Source organism: Gossypium arboreum, chromosome 6 (assembly GCF_025698485.1).
Source record: "Gossypium arboreum isolate Shixiya-1 chromosome 6, ASM2569848v2, whole genome shotgun sequence".
Lineage (NCBI taxonomy): Eukaryota > Viridiplantae > Streptophyta > Magnoliopsida > Malvales > Malvaceae > Gossypium > Gossypium arboreum.
In genome coordinates this window covers 142,566,731-142,585,514 of record NC_069075.1, presented here as the reverse complement: position 1 = coordinate 142,585,514, position 18,784 = coordinate 142,566,731, and the positions used below count along the sequence as shown (strand labels likewise).

General features: G+C 34.4%; 4 protein-coding genes across 4 annotated transcripts; 3 read left to right on the top strand and 1 right to left on the bottom strand.

The window, feature by feature from the left end:
* Positions 1 to 6,095: 6,095 nt before the first annotated feature.
* On the bottom strand, positions 6,096 to 6,489 carry LOC108482709 (elongation factor 1-alpha). Its single transcript, XM_017785830.1, is given in 2 exon segments — positions 6,096 to 6,177; positions 6,179 to 6,489. Coding segments are annotated over 2 exon segments (339 nt in total). The 5' UTR covers positions 6,436 to 6,489.
* A 16-nt stretch (positions 6,490 to 6,505) lies between these two features.
* Positions 6,506 to 8,105, top strand: LOC108481822 (lysophospholipid acyltransferase LPEAT1-like). Its single transcript, XM_017784901.1, has 7 exons — positions 6,506 to 6,568; positions 6,635 to 6,677; positions 6,762 to 6,830; positions 6,940 to 7,027; positions 7,239 to 7,308; positions 7,535 to 7,675; positions 7,998 to 8,105. Exons 1-7 carry the CDS (start codon positions 6,506 to 6,508, stop codon positions 8,103 to 8,105), a joined length of 582 nt encoding a protein of 193 aa, XP_017640390.1.
* Positions 8,106 to 9,414: 1,309 nt separating this feature from the next.
* On the top strand, positions 9,415 to 17,790 carry LOC108482957 (probable phosphoribosylformylglycinamidine synthase, chloroplastic/mitochondrial). The gene is made up of 8 exons (XM_053029575.1): positions 9,415 to 9,843; positions 10,151 to 10,202; positions 10,399 to 14,599; positions 14,844 to 15,587; positions 15,724 to 15,901; positions 16,012 to 16,101; positions 16,196 to 16,295; positions 17,002 to 17,790. Exons 2-3 carry the CDS (start codon positions 10,155 to 10,157, stop codon positions 14,593 to 14,595), a joined length of 4,245 nt encoding a protein of 1,414 aa, XP_052885535.1. The 5' UTR covers positions 9,415 to 9,843; positions 10,151 to 10,154; the 3' UTR covers positions 14,596 to 14,599; positions 14,844 to 15,587; positions 15,724 to 15,901; positions 16,012 to 16,101; positions 16,196 to 16,295; positions 17,002 to 17,790.
* LOC108482959 (methyltransferase-like protein 2) lies at positions 15,538 to 17,147 on the top strand. The gene is made up of 5 exons (XM_017786082.2): positions 15,538 to 15,587; positions 15,724 to 15,901; positions 16,012 to 16,101; positions 16,196 to 16,295; positions 17,002 to 17,147. Exons 1-5 carry the CDS (start codon positions 15,538 to 15,540, stop codon positions 17,145 to 17,147), a joined length of 564 nt encoding a protein of 187 aa, XP_017641571.1.
* Positions 17,791 to 18,784: the final 994 nt, after the last annotated feature.

Here is an 18,784-nt window from a genome sequence, read left to right as displayed (position 1 = left end):
TTTTTCTTAAAAACAGGCATAAACATTCAATTGAAGCAAGGTTTTCAGAACCGTATTGGTGATCGAATCGATCAAACCATTAGTTCAATCGATTCGACCAATTTATTTGGTTTGATTAAGTAAATCATTAAAAATATAGAAAATCTGTTCAACTAATTTGCAAATCAATCAATTTAACCCTTATAATTGGACCAATATCCCAATTGATTCTCGGTCCATCCATTCAACATTGGTTGGTATATAAATTTTTTAAATATTATTGACTGAATTTTCACTTACCCAGATTGTATGATTGAATAACAATCAACCACATCAACATAATCATATTACTTGATATATCCCTCTATTATAAGGATTTGATTACATTAATCTCTTTACTATTAAATTGATCAATTTAGTCCTGTACTATTAAAAATAATCAAATAAGATCAAATTGAAATAGAATTAACGTTTACTATTTAAATTACAACATTTATAGTTTAACGAGTTAATATTTTTAAAGTTTTTACAGGTTTTGTTTACAATTGAAAAGTAAATTTCAATACATTTTTACACAAGAAATATTAACACTGTCACAATTTAGACTTATTTGATTGTTTTTAATAGTATAAAGACTGAATTGATCCATTTAATAACAAAGGGATTAATTTGATCTAACCCCTATGATACAAGAATCTCTTGAATACTTTAATCTGTTATCAATTCACCAAATTATACAAATTTCAAACATAAACAATAAAATCATAGTTTCATCTTTTTTTTGTAATGATAAAATGATCCCAACTTTCACATTGATTGATTTTATGTCCAAAGATGTGAAATTATTGCCAACAATAAGACTATGAATCCTATTAAAAGTATAGTTATCATTTCCAAGAAGATTATATAGTTGATGACCCCTCAACAAATGTCCCCACTTTACAAATTAAAAATTTCAAAGGCTAATACTTTGGTTTGAATGTTTGAAATAGGAAGGAAAAGGACCTCACCTTAGTAACTTGAAGACCCAAATTATGAATAGCTTTTCACTATTTAACATCATTTGGGCATTTGAAAATTGGCCAATCACCCACCCATATGATGATGCTTCTTATCTCTTTTTCCTTTCACTACTTGCATCTATACACTATCTTAAATATCCTAAATTTTGTGTCTTCATTAGAGTTGAATTGGGTTAAGTTTTTTAAAATTAGGGTTTAGTTTTAATTTTTTTAAAAATTTTATTCTTTTTGTGTTATTAAAATTCATTTTGATAAAATGAGTTTTATTTTTATGAATTTTAATTTTATTTAGTAAAGTCTTGATATATTTTAAACATTATGTCATCGTTAGAGTTGAGTTAAATTCAATTAAGTTCGATTTGATTTTTTGGAACTTTTAGAATCGTGAATGTTAAATAAATTCAATTTGGTTTTTAATGTTTTTATATTAAATTGGGTTTTTAATTTATTTTGATAAAATGAAATTTGTTGTGTAAGTTTTATATTATTTGTTAAAATTTCTAAGTTTCAAGTAAATAAAAATAACCAATAACTTTTATATAACATCGAGTTATTTTTCTCTATTTTAAATATAGAATATTAATTTTATATTATAAAGAATAAAATTAATTATGAATTAAATGTATTTCTAGAGAGTTAATCCATTTTTATATCCTTATCTATTTATTGTTATGCCTAAAATTACCAATTTAACTCTATAAATATCACTAAAATGAATTATCCATAACTCCTCTCAACTTTTAAATAGGAGGATAATAAGTTTTAACGCTCGAACACACATCCTCCTACACTAACAACAATATCGATACTAACCGAGCTAAAACTCAATCAAGAATAGAGAAGGATTGTGTGAAACTATTATTTCACATCATTTCTATCCCTTTCTAATAGAAAATAACAAATCAAATTTTTCCTCCTAATTTTTAACATTTTAATTAGATTTAAATTTTTAAGGAGAAATAAATTAAAACCAAGAGAAAAATCTAATTTATTATTATTTTAATTAAAAGATAGAAATTATGCGAAATCATAGTTTCATACAAATATTTCTCATCAGCAATAATAGTTTATTTTTTAAAAAGTAAAAGATGTAATAATCATTACTAACATAAATCTTTAGAAATACATCTAATAGAGCATTATTATAAATGATGGTGATGTGGAAAGCTTGCATAATTATCAGTATATTATGTATTATCCAAAGATGATTATACTAACAAAAATCTTAGCAAAAAGCAAACACTATAATGGATCTAAACAGGCTGTTTTTCCTTTTCTGGAATCTAAGAAGGTGAAGCACTTTATCCAAAAAAAAAAAAACAAATATGCTATTAAGTCCTTATATTCTTTAAAATTTTAGAATCTAATCTTTATACTTTTATTTTCAAGATTTTAGTCTTTGTGCGACATTTTAAAATTTAAAAAAATCACTTAATAGTCATATAATTAAAAACTGATGTTGTAATAAAAAATTAACAGTGTTGACAATTTAACCTAATTTTTAAAATTTATGTAAGAAAGTTTATAACATATTTTAACCATTTTTCATTACACGTAATTACGTTAGGTTTTGATAAAATTTAAAATCAAACCATTAAAAGAAAAGTAAAGATTTCACAATTGAGTTCTTACATCTATAAAATTAAAATCAGAAATCTTCTTACATCTATAAAATTAAAATCCAAATCTTACTTAAGATACATCGAATTTTTATTTCTAGACTCGATAAAACCATATAATTTATAAATCATGATTGAATGAGACTATTTTTTATGAAAGTAATGAAAGCCCTTTTGATCTAAATCTAACACAAAGTGAATCTCTCTGCCAGTATCAATAATATATCATAAAAGAAATCAGAATCCAAAGCATAAAAAAGCAGATTTCTGCTTTGCTTTTTTTTGTGCTTTTGGTCTGATCTACCCATTTCTCTCAATTCAGTGACTAACAGCTCAGCTCATCCATTTCGGCCTTTTAAGCCTCTAGCCTTCAAATACTACATCATTCATCCATTATAATTGTTGTATTTTTTAAGGTAAATTATATTCAATGTGATTAAATTATTAGTTCGTTTATATTTTGGTTATCTGATTTTAAAAAGTTATAAAATGTAAATTGAAATGTTCAAAAGTTTTCATTTAAGTTGTTAGGTTGTAAATTCCTTTTCTTTTTTAAGTTTGATTAGTGAGCTCCAATCGAAGATTTGACGATTGATACGATGGATCAGTACCCATCAACGAGTAGAAGAAGATACCTTAAATCCAATCTGGTCTGATGGTTAGTGTTAAAGATCAGAGAAGAAATTTGTTTGGTATTTAGTTTGCGAATTCATATCGTTCAAAACTGTTTTATGAAAAAATATTGAATTTTTAAAAAAAAAGTGAATGAGAACTTTTGATTAGTACAGATGATATAAAGAAACTTGAAATTATTTGAATTTAAAACTAGCTCAAATCCCAAATGATTAGAAAGCAAAATAACCCAAGTTTAAAACAACTCAAAGTCAAATCTGGCCCGAACCCAAAATGACCCAAAACCAACCCCGACCTGCCCAATTAACAAGTTGAAGACCTGCCCAATTAACAAGTTGAAGAGTCTAAAAATGCTAGCATTAGTGCATCAAGTACAAGCTCAAATCCAAAATAATCAAAACTCTAAATAGTTTGTAGTCAAAAGGACTCAAACCTCAAACAATCCAAACTTGGAATTACATCAACCAAAAATTGTCCCAAACCCAACTGATCCAACAATTATAAGTTTAAAATCACCTGATTCAAATTAACCAGGCCCAAATATTAAAGATTCACTAGGGTCAATTCCTTAGAGTGCACTCCAAAATCAGGCTAATAGCCCATTTACTCAATATCAAGAAGCCTTATCAGTGACCCAGCCTATGTACTGGGGCAGACTCAAACCATGAAAAGGCCCAATATTGTCTTTAGGTTAAAATTGATGTTAGGCCCTATACTTTGTCAAAATTTAAAGTCCAATACTTAATTTTACTTTTCCAATTTAAAATTTTCACTGCAATAATTAACATCATTAGTATTTGGTTAATTATTCCACAAGTTCTTTTACTTTTCATAAATTTGTAATTTAGTTTATATAATTTTTATTTCTAGCCGTTTAGTCCCTTTACTTTTTAGATTTCAAAATTCAAGTCCAAAGAGCCTAAGGGCTTTGGCACTTGGTGCCTAGGTGTGTTCTCAGAAGATTAGCTCATTTGAGCGATTTGGTGTATTTTGGATGGTTAACCGTGTATTCGAATCTGTTATAACGTTCATCGGACATATATTCAATGGTATAATATAATTAAATGAATTGTATCATTTGCATTAAGTATAAAGCTCAGTTGTGACTTGATTATAGTTGACATGATTTTGGTTTATTTCCTGTATTCTATAATTGATATGCTTATTCGATAAGTTTATTGTTTTAGTTGTTGAACTTACTAAGCTCAATTAATCTTAGTTGTGCCTTTTCTCTTATTTCTTTGTAGATATATATTTTTGTGGAGACAAGCGATGTAATGGTCTAAATTCAGGGTTATTAGAATAGTAATTTTGTAACCACAAATCCAATTTTAGGAGAAATTTATTTTAATATTTTTGTATGAATATTGATATGATAGGAAAATCGTATGAAAATATCGATAGAAAAATTTTACCGATTTAGTAGTTAGTTAGACAAAGAAATTATTGAAGAAAATTGGGTAAAAACAAGGTATAGAGACCTCGATCTCCTAAAACCGAGTCGGAAATATTTTTATAAATATTTATGAAATGTTAGTAATGTGATATTAAAATTTCGTTAGGAAATTTTAACGTTTGGGTAGTCAATTAACTGAAAATGACTAAATTGGAAAATGTGTAAAAGTGGCTAGGATGATTAAATAGCTTAAGTGTCTAATGAGAAAGAATTTAAAAGTCAATTAGACCCAAAATTTATTTGGTTCACCTGCTGAGGGCATGAAATCAGCAAGGAAATTGATGATTTAAGGGCAAAATTGAAATATTGTATAATTAACTAAATAAAATTAGGACTAATATGGAAATATCTAGATTTCTTGTGAGTTCTCTTCATTCTCATTGGCCAAAATGCCATGGGATGAGTTTTTTAAGCTGGTATTTCATAATTTTTGCACCAAGTGAGTTAATCCTTACCTTTTTTCTTATATTTTTTTGTGTTTTTAAGGCTTTTACAACTAGGTCCTATTATTAAATTCATTAGTTTTTGATTTCATGGATGAAATTGAAAGTCACCATGGTTGATTTCTGTAATTTTATGATGAAATAGCATGAAATTGAAGCTTTAATTTGTTTATGAGATGATTTTATTAGGTAATTTTAATAGAAATTGATTTTTAGGACCTAATTGTAAAAAAATTGGAATTAAAGTCTAGTGCTGAAATTATGATTTCCAAAGGTTATAAAGTAGTCTAAAGTGATAGAATAAAGTGTTAATTGAGAAAAATCAACTCAATTGAGAGGTTAATTGAGCAGGAACGAAATTATCATTTATTAAAAGCTTAGGGAAAAATGATAATTAACATCTTGCACTAAAACAGTTTTGGATAGCAGCAGTAGACTAACTTTGAAAAATCATCATAAATTGTGGAAATCGAATTAGAGGATGAACAAAATATGGAATTAAAGCTTATTAAGTCTAGTTTCTCATCGAAGAAACTATAATTGAAAGATGAATTTTTTCGCTGTTATATAAGCAATGGAAATTTTTTATGTTAATTGAAAGATGAATTTATAATTATCAAAATAGTATTTCACTAATCTATCATTGAAAGATGGAAATTTAGAACAATGACAACACAATTAGGCAAAAACCTGATTCGACCAGGAAAATAGCTGAAATTCGAAGGCTTAGGACCATCATAACATTAAGAAAACAAGGAAATATGAAACTAGAATTTTTCCAAGGAATTCAACCACAATTGACAAGGAAAAAGCAAACACACAATCCGTAGGCAGATGACAAAGTCTCAACCAAATGAAGACATCAAAATTGATCTAAAAAACTGTAAGTACCAGACTATTGAAAACCAAAATCAGAAGGCATTGACATTTATCAAATGCAATCTCATTTCTTCTTGGCAGCAGGTTTGGTGACCTTAGCACCAGTTGAATCCTTCTTCTCAACGCTCTTGATGACACCAACAGCCAGTCTAACGCATGTCCCTGACAGCATATCATCCAAGGGGTGGGTACTCAGAGAAAGTCTCCACAACCATAGGCTTGGTGGGAACCATCTTTATCATCCATGCATCACCATTCTTCAAGAACTTGCGCTCCTTCTCGAGTTCCTTTCCAGATCGCCTGTCGATCATGGTCAGCAATTCAGAAAATTTCACAGCAATGTGGGAGGTATGGCAGTCAAGGACTGGGGCATATCCGTTTCCAATCTGCCCTGGGTGGTTCATGATGATGACTTGAGAGGTGAAGCTGGCAGCCTCCTTTGCAGAATCATCCTTACGGTTATTATCCGAATACATGTCTTTGTTTCGGAAAGAGTTGCATTCTTGCAATTCTTTTTTACGGTTACCTATTTATTTGGTTCTGTTAGAATATTGAATGATATTTGGGCTTGTTTGTTACAGCAAATGCCTTGGTTGTGTCTAGGTTCAGCGAGAGTCAAAATCCTCAGACTTCAAAGGTGTTGCAGGTAGAACAAATATCAACCTCGAAACGTGATCTTCATCACATACCATTGATCAAAAGTACAATGCATAAACGGTATTTCTTTCAGGTGTTGTGACTGACAGAGTTCGTGAAGCTCACCATAATGGATCTGCTCCAGTGATGTTGCTCTTTCCAGGTTAACTGTTGTTTTGATCTGCTATGTACATTTGTATGTATGTACGTATTTATGTATGCCCGTAGGTGATATTTCGTAGTTGTTTGATTCGTTTTTCTTTTGACAACAGAAGGAACTACAACCAATGGGGATTACCTTCTCTCGTTCAAGACCGGTGCGTTTTTGGCCGGAGCACCTGTGGTGCCTGTTATATTAAGGTATCCATACCAACGATTTAGTCCAGCCTAGGATTCAATAACAGGGGTGAGTATTTCTCAAGCAAATTCAAGATAGATTTTATAAATTTTGATAATAAATCTATTGGTCTAATGGTGAATCTCATCCCTCTATTTTACTAAAATTGATAAGTTAGTCCCTCTGCTTTAATTCCTTGCATATAAATTTTTGAACTGCTGATTTTCAACTTAGTGATTCAATGGGAAGGTTTAATGATGTTATCCAATTGAACTACTCAGTTTTCTCAAAATACAAGGATCAAGTTCTTAATTTTCATAGAGGGATGAAATTCATAAATAGAGCAAAATTTATTTGTTCCTTTGATTAAGTAGCTATGTAATACATTGAAATTGTTATTAAGATGGAAGATTATAGGGAAAATATATAGCATGATTTATTTCTTCATGCAAGAAAACAATGAAATCATAGTGAATAACTTTACCAGTTTTTTCCGTGCTGCTGCTAATGTTCTGTTTTGTTCTCCATAGGTGCGTCATGTTGTTTTTCTTCTATGCCAAATCGTAAATCACATGGAAGTGATGCACTTACCGACCTACTACCCCTTACAGCAAGAGAAGGACGATCCGAAACTATATGCTAATAACGTCCGAAGATTGATGGCAACCGAGGTATGCATATATCGAACTGTCTTATCAGATCATCAAATATTTGGTCATATTGATTGATTATAGGCCCTCTTAGATACTTCTCTTACCATCACTCTGCACAGTTACCATTAAAGCTAAACTGGCCCTTGAGAAAATATCTATCTTAACCAACTAATGATAGATGTAAGTTCGTTGAGCCACATTTGATATTTATTGTGCCGTGTAGTCACCGATATGCAGTAAAGTGACCATAAAATCTTATGGTAACATGGCACGCAATTAGTCGAATCATCATTCATGTTGATGCCAATCTGTAACTCTCAGTTTAATTTTGTGGTTGCAGGGTAATTTGATTATGTCAGATATAGGACTGGCCGAGAAGCGAATGTATCATGCTGCTCTCAATGGTAATAATCGCCTGCCTAGTGTTTTGCATCAGAAAGACGATTGATAACTTCTTGGCCTTGCTCCCAAACAAATATCGAGTCTCAGTTAAGTTCCTTAGTTTACACCGGTATTTTCCATGAACGCACTGACTAAACCGTAGGGCTTGTTTCTCGTCGCCATTTGCTGTTATATTGTAAACTTTATTCTTGGTACTTGGTATTCAAATTTGCTTTTAGAGCTGAATTCATATATGCTACTCTTTTACATTTTTGTCTCCTTTACTCCAGATTGGTGCACTAGCAGATTTTTGGATCGATTGATCCAATTTCAACAACTAAGCTTTTACAAAATAAAATTTTATTGGTTAACAAGTCACTCAATTTTCTCTCCTTTACTCCGTATCAATGTACTGGTCGATTCTTGAATAGATTGATCCAGTTTCAACATAAAATGGAAAGAAAAATTTATGTATCAAATAATAATTTTAATATATATTTTAAAATCTAAAAAAAAAATAAAAACATTTATCATCACTTTAACTTTTTTTTATTAAAAATGATATTAACAGTGGATAATTAAAATATTATTACAACACCATTGCTAAAAAGGGACAAAAGATATAGTAGTGGGAAAGAGAACCCTCTTTTCATAGCAAAGACATATGTGAAACGACAAGTTTGTCCTAGTCAAAACGCATCAAAGCTACCGAGAGTAGGCTGAGTTAGAGGTGATGGATGTAGGGGCGAAGCTAAGAATTCAGTATTGAGGGAGCTGAAATAAAATTTTAAAATTTAGAGGGGTAAAAACAAAAATTTTATGTTAAAAAAGTTTAAATTGAAAATTTAATAATTAGGAGGGACTAAAATTATTATTAATTCACTTAACTAGAGCCATCAAGGCCCCTGTGTAGATATAGTAGAATAAAGAAAGGGAAAGTTTGAGTTATATCATTGGGAAAACTTCAATCTTTAGGTTAAATTTTAAATTTTATTATTAGTTCCTATACTTAGTGAAAATTGTAATTTTAGTCTCTATATTTTAATTTAATTAATTTTAGTCTTTGTACTTTTTGAATTAGTTAATTTTAGTCCTATCCAAATAGAAACAATTAAATCATTTTAGTTAAATTTAATTATTAGTGTTATACTATGCATACAGTTATAGGATTAATTCTATTTTTTATTTTTATTTTTATTTTTTGTCAAATCTCTAAACTAAAAATTTAAAGTATGTTTAATACATTATTTGAACTTTTTTATTTAAACAATTGACAATTATTGGGTCATGGCCCAACGGTGAAGGTGTCTGCCACGTTATCAAACTTGGGCTTGAATTGCGCCACTCCCTTCTCCTCTATTTTAAATTCTGAATGAAGCAAAAATAAGGGAAAACCTTGGTAAAATTTGTGTGCGCTAAAATGTGATTTTAGGAATTAAGAATTATAGATAAAAAAGTAAGTGAACAAATTTGATATAAAAAAGCCTTAATTATTCTCGCACCACCATACCCCTTCTTCCCCTCCCTCGTCGACCAACTCGCCTCCCCGGTCTTTCTCGCCGTCCCTCCTCCCTCATCTCCCCTCTCTTTTCATCCCTCCTCGAACACCCACAGCCCCAGCCGCACGCCCCACCCAGCACACCAGCCTCCCCCTCGCCTCTCTTTCACCCATTCGTCCTCCTAAAACCCAAACCGTTCTTACTAAAACCCCACGACCCGAACCGAGCCAACCCGAGCCCCACCGTCCACTGCCGTCCTCCCATTTGACCGACTCGCGCGGCCACTCTGACCACCGCCCTCATACGGTCGGTTTCTTCCCCTTTGCCCTGTTTCCTTTTCTGTCTTATTATCATTTTATTTATTTTTTATTTTTTTCCCTTATCATTTTTCTTATTATTTTGTTCCTTCATAAGTGATTGGTTTAGTTTCTTGTTCTTCTTGCTTTTACTTAGTTATTCTTGAGTATCTAGTTCTTTACTGTTGCTTTTGGTTCGTTTTATTATAGTGTTAAACAGGCTATTATGTTCTTTTATCACTCTCATTATGCCATATATCACATTCTATTAAATTTTATCATCTAAATACAACTTATTTTTTCCTCTGCGTTTGCAGTTACATGAAAATGGCTGGGGTAAGAGAGATAACTGCGGCAGAGTTTCTGCAAGTAAGTTTTCTTTATTTTCTACAAACTTTTTGGTCTCCGAGAAAGTGTGTTAAAGTAATTTTCCGCGCACTGTGGTTTTCCTTTGATTTTTCTTATTAAACAAATAAAAACTGCATTGAGCTCTTCTTCTTCATGCAAACTGATACAGGTTTTTAACTTTCTTCTTCGTTTTTTGGTGCATTTTGCCTTATTTCAGGGTACAACAGGGCAAACTCTGTTTTTGCAGAGAAATTATTCGATTAAGCCAAGTAATCTATTATGGGGCAAGCTATGTAATCCAAGTCGGATGGGATACATGTCTAATACAAAAGGAGCTCCTTTGAGGTGTTCTTCTCGGCCACAGCCAAAAGCAATGGCTTCTGGAAATGTCCCGACTAGTTTGGTCAATGAGGAACTTGGATTGGTTGAAAAGCCTGCTCAAGAGGTCGTCCATTTCTACCGTATCCCTTTGATACAAGAAAGTGCAAACGAGGAGCTTCTCAAATCGGTTCAAACCAAAGTTTCCAATCAGATTGTTGGGTTGAAAACCGAGCAGTGTTTTAATATAGGCCTTGCTTCAAAGATTTCATCTGAGAAGCTCTCAACGCTTAAATGGATTCTTGGGGAAACATACGAGCCTGAGAATTTGGCAACTGAGAGTTTTCTTGTGAAGAAGAGGCAAGAAGGGTTGAATACAGTGATAGTTGAAGTTGGGCCAAGGTTGTCTTTTACAACGGCATGGTCCTCGAATGCTGTTTCCATTTGTCAATCATGTGGTTTGACTGAGGTGACTCGAATGGAGAGGTCAAGAAGATACTTGTTGTATAGTAAGGGAGCATTGCAGGAACATCAAATTAATGAGTTCGCTGCGATGGTTCATGATCGGATGACGGAGTGTGTTTATGGGCAGAGGCTCGCTTCATTTGGAACTAGTGTGGCTCCGGAGGAGGTTCGTTTTGTGCCTGTCATTGAGAGGGGAAGGAAAGCGTTGGAGGAAATAAATCAGGAAATGGGTTTAGCATTTGATGAACAAGACTTGCAGTACTATACCAGGCTGTTCGTGGAGGACATCAAGCGGAATCCGACAAATGTAGAGTTATTTGATATGGCCCAATCTAACAGTGAGCATAGCAGGCATTGGTTTTTCACAGGGAAGATTGTTATTGATGGACAGCCAATGGACAGGACCCTCATGCAAATTGTCAAGAGCACTTTGAAAGCAAATCCAAACAATTCTGTCATTGGTTTTAAGGATAATTCGAGTGCAATTAAGGGGTTTCTTGCGTACCGATTACGACCAATTAAGCCTGGAACAGCCTGCCTACTAGATGAAACAACTCGTGAAATCGATGTCTTGTTTACAGCTGAAACACATAACTTCCCATGTGCAGTGGCACCCTACCCTGGTGCAGAGACAGGTGCAGGTGGCCGCATTAGGGATACACATGCCACTGGAAGAGGATCATTTGTTGTTGCATCCACAGCTGGTTACACAACTGGGAATCTTAATATAGAGGGATCATATGCCCCATGGGAAGATGCATCTTTCACTTATCCATCAAATTTGGCTTCTCCTCTGGAAATTCTCATCGAGGCTAGCAATGGTGCATCTGACTATGGTAACAAATTTGGTGAGCCATTAATTCAGGGTTTTACTAGAACATTTGGAATGAGACTCCCTAGTGGTGAACGTCGTGAATGGCTGAAGCCTATCATGTTTAGTGGAGGCATTGGACAGATTGATCACACTCATATATCGAAAGGGGACCCAGAGATTGGAATGTTAGTTGTAAAGATTGGTGGCCCTGCATATCGGATTGGAATGGGTGGTGGAGCTGCGTCTAGTATGGTTAGTGGCCAGAATGATGCAGAACTTGATTTTAATGCTGTACAGCGTGGAGATGCTGAAATGGCACAAAAACTGTACCGTGTAGTTCGTGCCTGCATTGAGATGGGGGAGGGTAACCCGATTATTAGCATTCATGATCAGGGAGCCGGTGGGAATTGCAATGTTGTCAAGGAAATTATATACCCAAAGGGTGCTGAGATTGATATTAGAGCCATTGTTGTTGGAGATCACACTATGTCTGTTTTGGAGATATGGGGTGCAGAGTATCAAGAACAAGACGCAATCTTGGTAAAACCTAAAAGCCGCAAGCTGTTGGAATCTATATGTGCAAGGGAAAGACTTTCGATGGCTGTTATTGGTACTATTAATGGTGAGGGACGTGCTGTTCTAGTTGATAGCGTAGCTATTGAAAAAAGCCGTGCAAGTGGACTCCCTCCCCCTCCTCCAGCTGTTGATCTTGAGCTTGAGAAAGTGCTTGGTGACATGCCTCAAAAATCCTTTGAATTCAAGCGAGTGGCTTATGCACGAGAATTTCTTGATGTTGCTCCTGGAATCACAGTCATGGACTCATTGAAGAGAGTATTAAGACTTCCATCTGTATGTTCCAAACGGTTTTTGACAACAAAAGTTGATAGATGTGTAACAGGTCTTGTAGCACAGCAGCAAACAGTTGGTCCCTTGCAGTTGCCTCTAGCTGATGTTGCAGTCATCGCTCAAAGTTATGTTGACTTGACTGGGGCTGCCTGTGCCATCGGAGAGCAACCTATTAAGGGTTTGCTTGATCCAAAAGCAATGGCTAGACTGGCTGTTGGAGAAGCTCTCACAAATCTTGTTTGGGCAAAGGTTACTTCTCTGTCTGATGTCAAAGCAAGCGGAAATTGGATGTATGCTGCCAAGCTTGAGGGTGAAGGAGCAGCCATGTATGACGCTGCTATTGCTCTTTCAGAAGCAATGATTGAACTCGGTATCGCTATTGATGGTGGGAAAGACAGTCTGTCAATGGCTGCCCATGCAGGTGGGGAGGTTGTTAAGGCTCCTGGAAATCTTGTAATTAGTGCCTATGTCACTTGTCCTGACATAACAAAAACGGTAACCCCAGATTTGAAGCTAGGACAGGATGGTATTTTGCTTCATATTGATTTGGCAAAGGGAAAGCGGCGTCTGGGTGGATCCGCTTTGGCTCAGGTTTTTGATCAGATTGGGAATGACTGCCCTGATCTTGATGATGTTTCATACGTTAAGAGAGTTTTTGAGGGGGTGCAGGACCTTCTTGGAGATGGTCTGATCTCTGCAGGTCATGATATCAGTGATGGTGGATTACTAGTTTGCGCATTGGAGATGGCATTTGCTGGAAACTGTGGCATTGCATTGGACTTGGCTCCTCGAGGAGATAGTGTTTTCCAATCACTTTTTGCTGAAGAGCTTGGTCTCATTCTTGAGGTAAGTAAGAATAACGTGCATAGTGTGATGGAGAAGCTTAGCAGTTTGGATGTTTCTGCTGAGATAATAGGACGAGTAACCACCTCACCTGTGATAGAGCTAAAGGTTGATGGAATTACTCATTTAAATGAGAAAACTTCTCTGCTCAGAGATATGTGGGAGGATACAAGCTTCCAGCTGGAAAAGTTGCAGAGATTGGCTTCTTGTGTGGAACTGGAGAAAGAAGGTTTGAAGTTTCGCCATGAGCCTTCTTGGCCCTTGTCTTTCACCCCTTCAGTTACGGATGAGAAATTTTTTACTACAGCTTTAAAACCAAAAGTAGCCATCATTCGTGAGGAAGGGAGCAATGGAGACAGAGAAATGTCAGCAGCATTTTATGCTGCTGGTTTTGAGCCTTGGGATGTTGCAATGTCAGACCTTCTTAACGGAGTTATTTCTTTGAATGAATTCCGTGGAATTGCATTTGTTGGGGGTTTTAGTTATGCCGATGTGCTTGATTCTGCTAAAGGTTGGGCTGCGTCCATACGCTTCAATCAGCCTCTTCTCAATCAGTTTCAGGAATTCTATAAGCGCCCTGATACTTTCAGTCTCGGCGTTTGCAATGGATGTCAGTTAATGGCTCTGTTAGGGTGGGTCCCAGGGCCCCAAGTCGGGGGTGTTTTTGGTGCTGGTGGGGATCCATCACAGCCCAGGTTTGTGCACAATGAGTCTGGCCGATTTGAATGCCGCTTCACGAGTGTGACTATAAAGGACTCTCCCGCCATGATGTTTAAAGGAATGGAAGGCAGTACATTAGGTGTATGGGCTGCCCATGGTGAGGGAAGAGCATATTTTCCCGATGATGGTGTTCTGGATCGTGTATTGCATTTAGATTTGGCTCCATTAAGATATTGTGATGATGATGGGAACCCAACAGTGGCATATCCCTTCAACTTGAACGGTTCTCCATTAGGAGTGGCTGCAATTTGTTCTCCTGATGGTCGACATCTTGCTATGATGCCTCATCCAGAGCGGTGTTTCCTGATGTGGCAGTTCCCTTGGTATCCAAAGGACTGGAAAGTGGACAAGAAAGGCCCTAGTCCATGGTTAAAAATGTTTCAAAATGCCAGAGAGTGGTGCTCGTGATATGGTCAGTTTTTCTATTCAACTCATGATGTTTGATCTTGGCATTTCATATTTGAAAATTATTGAAAGCGCTGTATATTTGCTTGTCTTTGGCACATCCTGCAACATAATCTAAAGAACTAATAGCAAAATATGACAAAGTTTAACCGCAACCGTACTTTGGATGTCACTAGTTTATTTTGAAATAACATTTGTAAAATTTCAGAGTATGCATTGAGCTCACGTTTTAAATTTTTTTTTAATCACAGGTTATGAGATTCAAAGGGCAAATGAGAAGAGTTGAAGTGTGATTGATCATGGATGCTTCATCTGAGTTTTTTTGGAGTTTTTAACTGTTATATTGAAATGCCTAGAGTCTCTAGAAAGCAGTCTTAGTCTTTAATTTATATAAAGAGTATTTGCTTTGTGCAAACCTCAGGAACTGTTTCTTAGTATTTTCTTTATCATGCAACTGATAAGAGAGTTTACTTTTTTTGCTTTCTTTTTACAATCTTTTTCAGTGTCTTCAGCTCATATAAATAATACAATTGATCTTGCATTGCATCTACTACTTTTCATGTTAGTGTGATACCAAAACATGCTTTCTATTTTTGTGGAGGCAATTCTGAAATCTTAGTTGTAGTTTTGTATTCTTAGGAGGTGTCGTGGTCCTTTGGAGCCATTATCTGACATTTTGAGACATGATCTTGAATCATGTTAACTACTGATTGTGTGCTTTTCACTACTATGGCTTCACCTTTGGTATGCTGAATCCATATAAAAGCTCATTTGGCTATCGGTGGATACTTTCCCTAGTACAGGGGCCACCATGATACTTTTACCCTTATATTTGCTAAGTTTTTCTTTAGCTGCTCTAAGAACCAGTGACTCATAGAATTAAGATGAACATCGACTTCCATTTTTTGAGCTTATGCAGCTGAATCTGATAGTGGTTTCAACCTTATGGTTATTGATTCTCCATGGGAAAATGGAAGTGCTCGTCAGAAATCAGTGTATGTAATCACATATTTCAATGTTTCAAGCACATCACTACTGCTTTTGACAGTTTATACCTTCCTGATCATATTTTTGTGAGTTTCTTCTTGTCAATATATTTTCACCTGTGTTTTCATTTCCCGATTGCTTCAGGTACCCAACATTACCAAACCGGTATTTCTTATCCCTTCCAATTAAGCAACTTACAGACAGAGGGGGTGCACTTGTGGCCTTATGGGTGACAAATAGAGAGAAATTGCGTACCTTCATTGAGAAAGAGCTATTCCCTGCATGGGGAGTTAGATATGTGTCTACTATTTACTGGTTGAAGGTGACTCTCTCACCTTTTTTGTCTTTGTAATTGTGTGTGTTTTGCACGAAGTTGTAACAATGCTGATTTGCAAATTATCATTTAAATTGGGTTTTGCCTGAGATTTTCAGGTGAAAGGAAACGGTTCATTGATCGGTTGTCTTGACCTCTTTCATCATCGGCCATATGAATGTCTTCTCCTGGGATACTGTCAAGGAAAAGTAATAAACATAAGCTATGGATTATACATGCTTTTAATTGCTGGTTGCTCTTGACTAGATTATTTTTGTTGCTTACACTGTGGAACTTTTGCAGGAAATGGATTCAAATTGCCATTCAGTATTTAGGTCGATAAAAGATGAACATATTATCATAAGCATTCCTGGAGGTTACTCCAGGAAACCCCCAATTGGAGGTATTATTTTATTGATGGACTACTTAATATATGGTTGCGAGCATTTTTACTCTTTCACCGACCAAAAATGAACTATTTTCTTAATATTTTCTTGGTAAAAAATATCTTTTCTGGCCCTCTCAATATTGATATCGAGCAAATTGGTCCCTCTAAAAGAAGTGGAACAATTTAATCTCTGTCAATTTCTAAACTGAGCATCTAAATACTAACCATTGTGTTAATGTCAATTGTATATAATTCTGATTGGGGTATAATATCAAATATACCCCTCAAAGTTTACACATTCTTTCAATTTGGTTTTTATTTAGCAAATTTAGCCCACAAAATTTGTGTAAATTTGCAAACGTTGAGACTAAATTGACAAAATATGTGAACATCAAGGGCTAAATTTGTTATTATATCAATCAAATTAATGTACAATTGATGAAAGATATTAACATTATGATTAATTGTCTTTAATTGCTCACTTTCAAAATTAATAGTGATTAAATTGCTTCAACTTTTTTGAGAGGGACTAATTTGCTCAATATTGAAATTGAGAGGGACTGAAGAGGTCTTTTACCTATTTTCTTCTTTCGTATATATCATCTGAGAAGGAGTTAATTTATTTTTTTATGCTTATGAAGTAAATGCCTCAACTTTTACATGGCAACTCAGTGCTTGAATTTTCACTCATATTAACTCTTTTCTTTCTTTCCCTTTATAGAATTACTGTTGGACCATGTTCCTGGAGTTAAACCTGCTCGATGTATTGAACTCTTTGCTAGAGAAATGTTAGGTGGGTGGGTTTCTTGGGGAAATGAACCACTTCACTTTCAGGACTCGAGATATTTTGAGACAGTGAATACATAGATTTTCCAGGGGAATGCCATCTTGTTGGAATCTACACACTAAGTTCACCTGGCATATAGATTGCTTTGGTTCTAATGTCAAATCCCAAAGCACACTATTCTAGCTTGGATGGCTGTTATTAACAGGTTGGCAGATGCAATGAGCAAATGGCGCCTTTCAATTGAAGACAAAAGCTGTATATTACTATATTGTGCAACCAAGAAGCAGAAACTGGAACTCATATGTTTATTTTAGTTGTCATTAGAAAACTTTGAATATTTTTATATCCAGATTTCGGAGGCATGTTGGCGATTGGGACACTGAATTTTATTGGGCCTTGTAAAAGGTTGAGGAGCCCATAGTGATTGCTCTCCTCTCCAGTTTGCTTTGGGTTGGACTGCTACGATTTACTATGTTAGGCAAGAAAGGTACAGAAGGTTCCTTGGGCTTCTGTATCTAGTACACAAAATTTTAAAGAATAGCTGGTGATATTCCAGGACGGTTACACGGAATTAGAAGCATTGCCGATGCTCCTCTAAGTCATGCTCTGTGTATATTTTCTTAGTTAAATTCACTTCTGTTTTATGACATTTTGTGGTTTATTTGTAAGTTGCAGAATTGTCTTCACTATGGCAAGGTTACACCCTGATTCTTGATTCTATAATTTGGCTTATCCAAAAAAACTAGAAAAGTTCGTTGATATATTTTTTTTGCAACATCACGTGATGGTTGTTTATACCGAAAGAAAGACATAATGTGGCTGAAAGTAAAGCTGATAACATTTAATATAGATTAAAATAACATTTAATCAATCTTTTACATCTAACTTATTGAGAAGTTGATAAGTAGCCACTGCTCTCTGTACATCTCATTTAGTTTTGAAAGGTCTCGGATGGAAAACAGGGATAGTATCTTCCCAATTAGGGGATGTAATTGAGAAAATATCAAGAAGATATTGAGATTTAATTACCGGACTCATTTGGTTTTGCAGTTCTTGTTTTTCTTCAGTGGGAAAGAGCATTCCAAGCTTATTTGATATCGTCCTTTGTCTGCAAGGTGAGCTTTGTAGAACATTTGTTAGTTCTCATCACAAATAAAAAAGGCTGATGATGCATAATTATAAAATAGGAATGCATGGAAGTTGAAACTATACTAAGATGTAGATACCTTTTTCCGGGGCATAATTACGATAAGCATATGCTACTCGTATTCAAGTTTTAAGTGTTAGGATATAAGCATGTGTCTAACACTTGTAAATCTAGTTTTTGAATTAATTGCATTACACATTTTCAAATTATTGACAGATTTTAAATTAGTTTTTAAATTTCAAAACATGATTTAATTGTCTTTGAAGCATCAGTATCGTATTAATTAAGTTTTTCCGACAGTTTAGTCGTTAGTTTGGGCATTTCGGATTTAATATTATAAGTATATGGATTAATTATAGGAAGAAATTGACCTTGACATAATACTTTTGATTTTGTCTCAACCTACCTGATATATTTTCTTTTTCTACAAATCTAAGCCAAATATATATTATGAAATTTAAATACAATTTGACTCTTAATACTTCTATTTGTGCTTTATTTCTAATACTTTGAGAAACAATAGGAAAAAAAGGGTTTGGGTTAAATTGTAATATTAATCAAAACTTCATT

Coding starts and splice junctions, on each gene's coding strand:
- LOC108482957 (XM_053029575.1), top strand. CDS start 10,155: ATGAAAATGGCTGGGGTAAGAGAGATAACTGCGGCAGAGTTTCTGCAA. Junction 10,203..10,398: donor CTGCGGCAGAGTTTCTGCAA/GTAAGTTTTCTT, acceptor GCCTTATTTCAG/GGTACAACAGGGCAAACTCT.
- LOC108481822 (XM_017784901.1), top strand. CDS start 6,506: ATGTCTTTGTTTCGGAAAGAGTTGCATTCTTGCAATTCTTTTTTACGG. Junction 6,569..6,634: donor TACGGTTACCTATTTATTTG/GTTCTGTTAGAA, acceptor GGTTGTGTCTAG/GTTCAGCGAGAGTCAAAATC. Junction 7,309..7,534: donor TCTCAAAATACAAGGATCAA/GTTCTTAATTTT, acceptor TGTTCTCCATAG/GTGCGTCATGTTGTTTTTCT.
- LOC108482959 (XM_017786082.2), top strand. CDS start 15,538: ATGGTTATTGATTCTCCATGGGAAAATGGAAGTGCTCGTCAGAAATCA. Junction 15,902..16,011: donor CTACTATTTACTGGTTGAAG/GTGACTCTCTCA, acceptor TGAGATTTTCAG/GTGAAAGGAAACGGTTCATT. Junction 16,296..17,001: donor CAGGAAACCCCCAATTGGAG/GTATTATTTTAT, acceptor TTCCCTTTATAG/AATTACTGTTGGACCATGTT.